Source organism: Phyllostomus hastatus, unplaced genomic scaffold, assembly GCF_019186645.2.
Source record: "Phyllostomus hastatus isolate PE091 unplaced genomic scaffold, TTU_PhHast_1.1 phas_contig_209, whole genome shotgun sequence".
NCBI lineage: Eukaryota > Metazoa > Chordata > Mammalia > Chiroptera > Phyllostomidae > Phyllostomus > Phyllostomus hastatus.
In genome coordinates, this window is record NW_025333735.1 from 21,461,734 (window position 1) to 21,474,463 (window position 12,730).

The 12,730-nt window shown below is 33.3% G+C and overlaps 1 protein-coding gene across 3 annotated transcripts in view; it reads left to right on the forward strand.

Annotated features, from left to right (window-relative positions):
- The window catches only part of LOC123816498 (integrin subunit beta 3 binding protein), a 57,725-nt gene that overhangs the window by 5,154 nt on the left and 39,841 nt on the right, over window positions 1–12,730 (forward strand). For all 3 annotated transcript variants that reach the window (XM_045835495.1, XM_045835494.1, XM_045835496.1), the window contains one exon: window positions 4,936–4,978. In XM_045835495.1, coding sequence (XP_045691451.1) covers window positions 4,936–4,978 — 43 coding nt within the window. The remainder of the gene's footprint in view (window positions 1–4,935; window positions 4,979–12,730) is intronic.

Here is a 12,730-nt window from a genome sequence, read left to right on the forward strand (position 1 = left end):
TAAAGTTATATAAAAATTAACTTACAAAAAACTCATCAAATTGTTTTTAAAATTAAAAGTACTAATGATGGAGTAAATAGTAAATTAGACAGAATGGAATTAAGAATTAGACAACTGACAAATAGATCTGAAGAAATTGCCAAAAATGAAGCATAGTGACCAATGATCAAATGTAGGAGTTTCGAGACTTAGACAATTAATGAGAATATCTAGAATAGAGGAAGTCTCAAAAAGGTAGGATGAAGGCAAGTCAGCATTTGAAGAGATTATGACAGATTTTTCCAGAACTGACAAGACACAAATCCACTATTTGAGGATAGTTTAATAGTCTAAAAAGAGACTATTTTAGAGATTAAGACCATGTTGGTATGACATCCTTTGGGAACCTACATTTAAACAACCTTAACAAAAATGAGAGGATCATTAAAATTAAAGGAAGTAAATATATTTTGGGATTTGAGGCAGGTTTTAAATTAAAAATAAATATAATAAATTACTAATTTATATAACAGCTTTGTGCCAGTCACTGTGTCAGGCCTTAGGATTCCAAGGCCAACAGATACTGTACCTCTCTAGGCATTTTAATTTCAGTGGGAGAAATAGTTCAACAGGCATTTTTAGAACTCATAACCTACCAGTTAACCGACAAGGTGCTGATGATATAAGTATCTTAGTCTAGGGAGGTAAGACAAACTAAGTAAACTATTTCAACATGACATGTTTCGTGAAGGAGACATGTACAAGTGCTATGGTTTAGAGCAGAAAGATCCTTAGTGCAAACTGGACATTTTCAGGGGAAAACTTCTTAGAAATGATTGTGCTGGAATCTCAAGGGTAGGGGAGCATCAATGTTAGTTGATTCTTATTAATTTTTATGTTGCAAAATATAATGCATACAAGAAAGTATATAAAATCCCTCGGCCATATTTAATTCTGACAAACCTCTTTGGCCCCTTTCAATAGTAAGGATTTGTGCTTTTTATATGTATGTTATGTGTGATGATGCACACATGTTATGTTTCTTCCAGAAGGTAATAGTAATGAATATTATTGTTCATTTTTTAGGCTACCCATTTAGGAGTGAAATAATTTTATGGCATTTTTTACTTTATTCAACCCAAGAACATCTTTTTAAAAAATAAATGTTTATTGATTTAAGAGAGAGAATAAGGGAATGAGAGAGAGAAACATCGATTGGTTGCTTCCCATACAAACATTCCACCTGCAACCTAGATATGTGCTCTGACCAAAAATGTGACCCACAAACTTTTGGAGTGTATGAGACGATGCACCAACCAACTGAGCCACACTGGCCAGGGCAACCTAAGAACATCTACATCTTCATCTGTTTATCTTCTGGGGTCATTATTCCCAAATATGTCTCTTTTGCTTCTGTAAGAATACTTTAGTAATTCTTTATTATTTTTTTAATAAAGAAGGTTTTGACATTATAAACATGTTATCCAATAACTGGTTAGGATATTGATCCTTCTAACACACAGAATGGAGAAAAAGTTATTTTAGATCTCTCAACTTACACCTAAGGAGTCACATGGGATGTGAATTTGGCCATTGCCTTTCATCAAAGTGTCTCATCTAAGTATCTCATAAACGTACTTAATAATCCTAAATACTCCTGTGAAGTTGTAGCTGGCAATATTATCATCTCCACTAGGGAGAAAATTTGGCATAAGTAGCACCAAGTCTCTCTGAGTCTTACCTGCTTCACTAAGTTTATCTTCCTACCTGCTCCCAACACACACAATGTTACCAGAATGATAAGTAATCCAATGTTTTAAAAATCCTGTAAGAGAGTCTCAAATTGTGTAATTTCATGAGTTTTTGAGGTGTCATTCCTACTTTTTAATTAGGAATCATTTTAGAGTAATTTCTTTAATTTTTTGTGTTAAAATAATACGTAACAAAAGTTACTATTTAAACCATTTTAAGTGTACAGTTCTTTGGCATTAAGTACATTCACATTGTACAGTCAGCATCATTCATCTCCAAAACTTTGTGATCTTGGAAAACTGAAGCTTTGTGCCCATGAAACAGTAACTCCCTAGTCACCCCTGGCAGCCACCATTCTATTTTCTGTCATGAATTTGACTACTTTGAGTACCTCATTTGAGTGAAATCATATAGTTTTTGTCCTTTTGTGATTGGCTTGTTTTACTTAGCATAATGTTTTCAAGGTTCATCCATGTTGTAGCACATATCAGAATTTTCTAAGGTTGAGTAATACTCCTGTGTATGCATATGTATGTGCCTGTGTGTATATACAGTTTTCTTTATTCATTCATCTGTTGATGGACATTTGCATTACTTTTACCTTTTGGCTATTGTGAATAATACTGCTGTGAACATGATTTAATTTTTTGAGGAACTGCCAAACTGTTTTCCCTAGCATCTATACTGTTGTATAGTCCCACCAGCAGGGCATAAAAGTTCCAGTTTCTCCACATCCTGGCCAATACTTAATTTCTGGTTTTGGGGTTTTGTGTTTTGTTTTGTTTTGTTTTGTTTTGTTTTGGTAGTAGCCATTCTAATGGTTTTAAAGTGGTATCTCACTGTGGATCTGATTTGCATTTCCTTAATATTAGTGCTGCTGTTTATATTACTGACGTTGGGCATCTTTTCGTATGTTCATCAGCCTGTTGTATGTTTTTGGAGAGATGCTTGCTTGGGTTTTTGCCTGTTTTTGAGTGCCCAGTTTTTTACAATTAAGTTAGTAACCACAAGAGCTGCTTAGAACTTCACAGAACTACCAGAGATATATAACTTTTAATTGCTAAGACTGGTAGCAAATGAATGAATACTTTAGGAAAATATCGAGTATATCTAATCAAGTTTTGCCTGTTCTTCCTCTATATGTATGTATCATCCATCTCTTCTCTCTGTTCCTGTTAATATTATCCTAACCTGCTTGACATCTCATGCTTGTATTATAGTTGTTTGTGGGTAAAATAATTTTTTAATGGTAAAACATATAGTAAGTGCTTAATTTAATCATTGATATCTCGACAATGGGCCCAGTTCTAACAGAATGTTAAGAATAGATGGTCATAAGTTCCTCTAGTAGTTTTGCTCTTCTTTACCTTTTCCCCTCAGTTTGACAAAGATTTATTATACACACAACCTGAGATGTTAGTTTCTCAAGCTGTGTGACAGTGGTCAAGTCACACCAACTTCTCCCTGTTGGGTAAACTAAGTGATTTCTTTGATTTCTCCTAATCTTGTCTATTAAATTTTTTTCTTGTAAATATTTTCAGTTTTTGATTATCAGATGCCTGAATTATCAGAAAACTACATTTCCCACAATAAATCAAGTTTTTAGATTCTCACTAAACTGTTAAACTGGAAGATAACAATCTAACTCTGTTCACTTTGTTTGCTTTTACATGTTTCCGTGGACTTTTTAGATCACTGTAGCACCTGAACTGGAAATCTTTAAATCCAAACATTTAGTTTCTTTTTCAAGGAATTAACCATCGATAATAAAACAAAAATATTTTGGACTTTAGTGACAACGTGGCGTTTGTTTCCTTCTGAAAAGTAGTTTTGCATTTTAACAGCATTTGACAACAAAGGATAATAAAATGCCATACTGAACATTTTTAATTTTTTATTTCTGCTTTTGAAGTTTTATTAAATGCCAAAACATCTCACATACCTGAATAGGGTGATATATATTCCAAAGCTAAATATAAATACCTTTTTTGGATTATCTGCCATTTTTACTTATTTTTACCTCTCTTACTGCTTCATTGGGAATTCATGTTCAGTTGATTTCAAATAGACTTCTAAAAGATATAACTAATTCTTTAAACCAATTTAATTAATCTCAAGAAATAATGTTATATGATAGGCTAGTGTAGATGTAATAGCAAATTTAAGTGAACCCTTTTTCAATAACATTTTTGTATTTAATATTTACTGTTCAGTAAATTGTCTATCCCTTTTACTTTTCTTGCTCCTGTCACTTGTTGGAAAGTCAGTAGTCAGTTATTTATGAATAGTCATTTCTAGGATGTTAAGTTTTTTGTTTTCTATGCTGTAACCGTTATTTATACTACAGCCTTTTTTTTTAACCTAATGCTCAAATTCTTGAAAATTTTAAATAAAAATTTCTCTCACAGATCAAGAAAGTACTTTTAACTAAGTGTTTGTCATTGGGAAAACTTGTTTTAATTTATATTGACCTTTTTCTCCTTTGAGCATTTAATCCGCATTCAATAAAATGTTGATGACTGCTCTTTAGAAGACAGCTGTATGAAATAAAGTATTATAAATATTCAGCTTTCCTTTCTAAGCATTGTCACCAACAGCTGGGCATCCAGTTTAGCAGAACAGATTTTGCACACAGAGAGCCTGGCATGTTCCTGAATCGGTTTAGTGAAGGAGACAAAAAATAGTTTCATATGGATTGGGGACTTATAAAGACATAGAGCATCTGTTCCTCAGTCAAGTCATAGTCTGGTAGCACTGAATCATGTTTAAAGCTACAAAAATGTGCAAAACTTTTTTCACCTTGCTCATACTTTTAAGTTCATTATTTGTACAAATAATATTCCTTCAATATCTCCATTGAAGGTATGTAAATTACTTTGCTCTTAGATATATTTTTATTAGTGGTATTTTAAAGCACATAAAGAGTAACTTTTACTAAGATTATTTTATAATATGACTTTAACAATTAAATTGTATGATAATGCATATATATGAAACCACATATGCATAAAAAGAACCATTTAGATGTTTAATTATGATTCCATCTTGAAATATGCTATTAAAAACAGTCTCACTGTAAAAATTGCTTTCTTATTGCATTCTACTTCATGGAAGTAACTTAGAATCTCTATATGTATTACTCTTAAATAGTTGGCTGCTTAAAGCATACTAAATCTAAGGTTTCTTCAAATATTTTGTTTGCAGTGTTAAAAGATCACTGAAATTGGATGATCCATTGGAAGCAGATGTAAGTAGTTACTTACAGGTTTGTAATTGCATGTGAATATTGTGTTCTTAATTTTTAAACAGCTAATTTACCTTATTAAATATAAAAATAATGGAAAAACATTGTGACATAATTGTGATTGGTACATCATTTTCTGCATATAATATATTCTTATAAATCTAATGTATGGAAATTCCTGCCAGCTGGAGGTTTTCATTTATGAGGCAAATTATTTAGAAACCTTATGAAATAATTTAGTACAAATTAATTCACTGTATGTAGAAAAATATTCTGCTACTTAAATGCACAAGAAACAATATGGAACAATGACAATACTTTAATGTACATTTTATAACCTTCTATAATATCTGAAATAAAAACATTAAAAGCATTTTTATATCAAAAATGTAATTACCTCCTTCAGCTATGCTGGCATGCTTAAACAATAAAATACACTGTAATAAATTTCACTATGGTTGTCACAATAGAAATAAAATTGTACAGTTGCTATTACTTTTTGTAAATCTGGTCATAGCACATTCCCAGTGCCAGCATATCATGACATATGTTAGCTTATTATCTTTTCTTACCATTATGGAACTAGATACAAACACTAATACTGAGATACTTAGGGCCTCAGTAATCTTAAGTGCAAGTAAATTGGTGAGAAAGTAAATTACAACAAATAGCTAGTCAATAAATAGGCTTCTATAAAATCCCATATGAGAGTGCCATTTCAAGAAATGGTTTTATATGGAATTCTTTTTTGGAAGACTCACTACTATTTAACCGTTTACTATGTTAAAAAGTTCCTAGGTGCTTTTTAAAAAAATTTAAACAAAGGTGGAAAAATACTGCAATGCCGCTAAAAAAAATCATTAGCAGTGTAATTAGCAATTTAGAGTACCATTATCCAACTTGATCTGTACAGAATGCAGCTGTGACTGTAATTCTGCATCTGTTTCTTTGGTCAGAATGGTATTTTGGTAGATGAGTAGTCCACCTTGAAATGAAATACTGTTCTTTCCTGCCCCAAAACTGTTCTTTGGGAGATGGTAACGTTATTTGAATGGAAAAAAGTGGTCATTTAGGAATTTATTCTCTTTGTGAAGTACAGTTGTCATCATGGCAGGCTTTCTCTTCTTTTTTCAAATTAGGATGTATCAAGGTAGCCAGTGCTACAGCTAATATCCTGTATTAGAAAATAACATTGTTATGTTTGGCCCAATTCTGTACCTTTAAACCAATTGACTTAGTTTGGTACCACATGGCCACTGCCTGCTGTACACCAGCTCTCAGCATCTTAGCCTGAGCCTTCAACATTTCTCTTCTCTTTTTTACCTATTTCTGATATTTTCAGCTTTTGAACTTTACCTAAACCATTTGGTAGCAGCTCTATATTCACATCTTAGATCTGATAGCTTTTGTGCTGGTCCTAAGTCTAGGTTTCCATGCACTCCAAAAAAAACCTTACCCCTAAGCAACCAGACCCCCAGGAATCTACCCATATGCCAGTGATCCCATTGAGGATGCCTTAACCCAGGCAAAGGAAAATCAGACATTCAAAACATATAGCTATAATTCTAAGAGGACATAATTGCTGTGAAGTTACAGAGGAACTAGTAGTAACTTCGTCATTTTGCCTTACCAATATGATGCTGAAGGAAGAAGGCTTTGGTGTCCCAGGAGAGGAAATGGCCTTTATATGCCCATTGGTTGAAGTGGAGCCTGTTTATCCTAATCTACTGCTATTTCCTGTTTTACTGATTTTGGTAACTTCCATATCCCAGTGTTCCCAATGCTATAAACCTTCATGGAGATTAATGCTCTATGATGTTAGGGTAAGTCTACAAAAAAAATGATTCTCCTAATGGGGGAAGCAGAGGTATGGATCATCCCTTGTGACCTTTCTTTAATATATAAAATACATACTGCAAGTACCACTAGTTCTGAACCTTCCAGATTGTTGGTGGGTAGTAAAGGAAATTTCAGTTTGTCATCACCTACAGCGTTTGGACTGCTCAGGTTATTGACCTCCAAGCACTGTTTCTTGATGAATTGTCATGAGCAAAGATGAATTATTTATTACAAACTGCTGCCAGTACCGGTCCAGATGAATTTATAGGGCTATCTGGTCATAGACCTAGCCAGCTTGACCCAGTCTGTCTAAGGCTGTCTTAGACCATCTCAGAGAAAGAGTGAAAGAAGCAGATGCTACAGATGGGAAGGGAAGGAGCGTAGTTCCTATTCAGGTAAACTCAATAGGCATGCTGCTAGAAGTCTGGAATGGCAGCTCAGGTTGGAAGCAGTTTACTGATTTGGACATAGATTATTCCATTAATATTGGTAGGACACTTCTAAGTCTGATTATTCCCATGGTCTTATCTAAAATAGGGCTTCTGGGCATTAGAAAATTTATAGCTCACATTCTGCAGGTTTACTTACTGATCTGGCTCAAATCTACTCCTTTTTTCTCTCCCCCTCCTTCTCCCCTTTCCTTCTTCCTTCCTTCTTTACCTTTTTATTATGAAATTAAGCAAACATACACAAAAGTAGAGAAAATAATTTCATGAACTACCATGTTGCCATCATCCAATTTTAACAACATTTTGTTAATTTTGCTTTACTTATATATATATATAAACATATTATGTATATGTATATGCACAGTCACATGCCACATAATGACATTTCTGTTAACAATGGACCTCAATCATATACAATGGTGGTCCCATAAGATTATAATGGAGCTGAAAAATTCTTGTTGCCTAGTGATATCATAGTCCTCACAACATCATAGTGCAATGCATTACTCATGTGTTTGTGGTGATGCTGATATAAACAAACCTAGTATGCTGCCAATCTTCTAAAAGAATAACACATTCAATTATGTACAGTACACAATACGTAGTGATAAATGACTATTACTGGTTTATGTATTTACTATATTATACTTTTATCAATATTTTTACAACTATGCTTTCTACTTATAAAAAAGTTTGCTGTAAGACAGCATGCCATGTTGCACCAGCAGCAGCCTCATACATCCCATGTTTACTTTGTCTCATGATTGCATCATTTTTTCTTGCACTTGATTTGATCTCATGTTATTTTGTACAGTAACACTCTGTTCAGGGAACAATAGGCTGTACCACATATTCTAGATGTGCAGCAGGCTACACCATCTAGGTTTTTCTAAGTACACTTTATGATGTTCACACAAAGACAAAAATCACCTAATGACACATTTCTCAGTATGTATTCCTGTCATTAAGCCACACATGACTGTTTATATATGTGTTTACATGTATATATCTGTATAGTTTTTCCTAGAACATTTTATATGTCCCAGTCATGTCATTTCATCAGAACACTATTTATTATGCATTTCTAATAGATAATAGCTTCTTTCATAACCACATTGCCATTATACCTTGCAAAATTAATAGTTATTTCTCTTTTTTTAAGATTTTATTTATTTTATTTTTAGAGAGAGGTAAAGGGAGAGAAACATCAATGTGTGGTTGTTTCTCATGCACCCCCCACCAGGAACCTGCCCAGGCATGTACCCTGACTGGAAATCAAACCAGTGACCCTTTGGTTCGCAGGCCAGTGCTCGATCCACTCAGCTACACCAGCCAGAGCAATAGTTATTTCTTAATATCTATCACCCAGTTTATATTCTTATTTCCATGGTTGTTTCAAAATGTTCTTCTTTTAAAATTTAATCTTGTATTTTTTATATTACCTTTTAGTCCCCTTATACCCCACTCCCCCTAGCAATCAACACACTGCTGTCCATGTCTGAGTCTTTTTTCCTTTTTGCTCAATTCTTCCACCCTCTAACCTCCCCCTTGCCACTAGCTGTCATCCTGTTCTCCATCTGTGAGTCTGCCCCCATTTTCCTTTGCAGTGTCATTTACAATCCCCAAGATATGGAAGCAGCCCAGTGGACATCAGAAAATGTTCTTTTATCGTTGGCTAATTGAAAGAAAAGGATCCAGCCCTGGTTGGGTAGCTCAGTTGGTTAGAGTGTCGTCCTAATCCACCAATGTTGTGGCTTCAATCTCTGGTCAGGGCACATACAAGAAGTAACCAATGAATACATAAATGAGTGGAACAACAAATTGATATTTCTCTTTCTCCAAATCAATAGATAAAATTTTTAAAAAATAAGTTAAAAAAGGATCCAAATAATGTTTATACATTATAATGATTCTTATATATTTTAAGTCTTTTTGAATCTTTTTAAAAATCTCACTCTTTTTCTTATAATTTATTTTTTTGAATAAACTGAGACATTTGTTCTATAAGCATTTTCCACATTCTGGATTTGGTTGTTTTCTTATGGTATCCTTTAAATGATTTCTCTATTCTTCATATTTTCTATAAAACTGGTAGTTAGAGCTAAGGACTGGTTAGATTCTGGTTCAAATTTTTGGTAAGAATGCCTCATAAGTAATCTGTATATTTCCTATTACAATACCTCAGGAGGCTCAAATGGTCTGGTTAGTTGTTGGGTTCAGGTGTTGTTACCCTGCTTCCCCCATAATAAAATTTCCCATTAATCTTTCTCCTAATGGATTTTAAAATTCATTTATGTTTATTTCCTCTATCCCTTATTTCACTATACTTACAAAATAGTGATTGCCTTATTTACCTTTTGATTATAAAGAATTTCAAACATAGAGACAAAGATAATATGCTGCCCATTGCCCAGCTTCAATAATTATCAACACAAGGCTAATCTTGTTTCATTTATACTCCCACACATACTTGAGTACCCCCATATGAGGCTATTTTGAAACAGATGTCAAACATCATTCATATCATCCATAAACACTTCAGTAGTTATTTCTAAAAGATGAAGCCTTCTTTAAAATACAGTGGTATGATTATATCTCTGAAAAATTGTCATTCTTTAATCATAAAAGGGACAGTCTTTGTTCAAATTCTCCAATTATATCCTGTACTTTTTCACAGTTACATTATTCTGTTTTTAATTTCATCGTTGTTGTTGAGATATAATTTATGTAACACAAAATTTACCATATTAAAGTGTACCAGGGACTTTTAGTATACTCACTATGCTGTGCAACTGTCACCACTATCTTCATTTCAGAACATTTTTGTCACCTGCAAAAGAAACCCCATACCTGTTAGCAGTTAGTCCCAATATTCTGCTCCCCTCCTCCCCTGGTAACTACTAATTTACTTGCTATCTCTATGGATTTGCCTACTGTAAACATTTCATACAAATGGAATCATACAATATGTGGCCTTTCATGACTGGCTTCTTTCATTTAGCATAATGTTTTCAAGGTTCGTGTTGTCACACTTAACTGTACTTCATTCTATTTTATGGCAGAATGATTTTACTTTGTATGAGTGTATCACCTTTTGTTTATTCATTCCTCAATTGAAGGATATTTGAGTTGTTTACATAATTTTTAACTATTATGAATAATGCTATCAACATTCCTATATAAAGTTTTATATAAGTGAGTTTTCACCCTAGCTGGTGTAGCTTAGTGGATTGAGCACTGGCCTTCCCACTAAAGGGTCACCAGTTCAATTCCCAGTCAGGGCACATGCTGGGGTTGTGGGCCAGGTCCCCAGTTGGGGGTTGCGAGAGAGACAACCACACATTGGTGCTTTTCTCCCTCTCTTTCTCCATCCCTTCCCCTCTCTAAAAATAAATAAATAAAATCTTTTTTTTTTTTTAAATGAGCTTTCAGTTGTGTTGATTGTATACCTAGGAGTGAAATTGCTAATTATATGGTAATTCTGTCCTTAATTTTTTTGAAAAACTTCCAAACTCTTTTCTACAGTGGCTGCACCACTTCACCTTCCCACTAACATTGTATGTGAGAATTCCAGTTTATTCAAATCCTTATCACTTGTTGTTATCTGACTTGATGATTCTAGCCACCCTACTGGGTCTGAAGTGGTATCTCATTGTGGTGTTAATTTGCACTTCCATCATGATGCTGAGCATCTTTTCATGTACTTACTGGCTATCTGTGTATTTTCTTTGGAGAAATATCAATTCAAATTCATTCTCATTTTTTAATAGGTTTATTGTCTTTTTACTATCGAGTTATAAGATTTTTTATGTAGTCTTAGTACTATACCCTTATCAGAGATATGATTTGCAAATATTTTCACCAGTTCTGTGAATTGTCCTTTCATTTTCTTGATAGTGTTCTTTAAATCACAAGTTTTAAATTCTGATAAAATCCAATTCATTAACTTTTTTTGATTGCTTGTGTTTTGGGGGTTCTAGCTAAGAATCTGTTGCATAATGTATGGCACCACACATTTTTAGTACGTTTTTTTGCCAAAGGTTTTATAGTTTTGGCTCTTACATGAAGGTCTAACACCTAATTGAGTTAAATTTTGTACATGGTATGGATGTTCAGTTGTCAAAGCACTCTTTGTTGAAAGCTCTTTTCCCCCATTGAATGGCATTGGCACCCTTGTTGACAATCAATGGACTATAAATATATTGATTTTTTCTGGACCCTCAGATCTTTTCCATTCATCTATAGACCTGTCCTTTTGCCACTGCCACATTATCTTGATTGCTATAAATTTCCAAAGTAAACAAAAAGATTTAATTACTGTAAATTTGAACTCAGGAAGTGTGAGTCCTCCAACTTATTTTTTTTTCCAAGATTGCTTCTGCTATTCTGTATCCCTTGCAATTCCATATGAATTTTAGGATCACCTTATCAAGGTCAGAAAAACGGGTCAGAAAATTGGAATTTTGGTAGGTATTACAGTGAATCTGCAGTAATTCTTCCAAATTATGAAAACAGGATGTTTATTTTTGCTTTTTTTTACAATATTTTTTCAACATTTTTTTTGTGTGGTTTTGAGTATACAGATCTTATACTCTTTTGGTTAAATTTATTCCTAAGTATTTATTCTTTTAGTATTTTGTGCTAATATAAGTGTTTTTATAATTTCACTTTAGATTAGTCACTGCTGGTATATAGAAATGCAGCTGATTTTTGTATATTCATCATATGTTTACAACTTTGTTAAACTTATTAGCTCTAATTTTTTATTATTTAGGATATTATATATATCAAATAATGTCATCTGCAAATATGGGTAACTTCTTTCTTTCCAATCAGATGCCTTTTATTTCTTTTTCTTGCTTGTTGCCCTGACTAGAACCTCCAGAACAGTGTTGAGAAAAAAGTGGCAAGAACAGACTTTGTTGTTTTGTTCCTGATGTTAGGGGAAAGCATCCAGTCTTTTACCATTTAATACGATGTTAGCTCTGGGTTTTTCCTAGGTGCCCTTTACCAGAATGAAAAAGTTCCCTTCTGTTCCTAGTTTGTTGAATATTTTTATCATGAAAGGATGTTGGATTTTTGTCAAATGCTTTTCCTGTATCTACTGAGATGATCATGTGGGTTTTTTCCTTTATCGTCTTAATATGGTGTATTACATTATTTGTTTCTTATACATTGAACCAACCTTGCATACACAGGTTAAATCCCACTTGCTCATAATATATAATCCTTTTCATTTGTCTCTGGTTTCAGATTGCCAGTGTGCCAAGGATTTTTGCATATATATTTATAAGGGATATTGGTCTGGACTGTTTGTGTGTGTGATTTATTTGTCTAGTTTTTGCATCAGAGAATGAGTTGGTCTCATTGGTCTCCTAGAATGAGTTAGGGAACATTTCCCTAATTTTTGAGGATTGGTGTCAGTTCTTCTTTTTTTTTCTTTTTTTTTAATATATTTTATTGATTA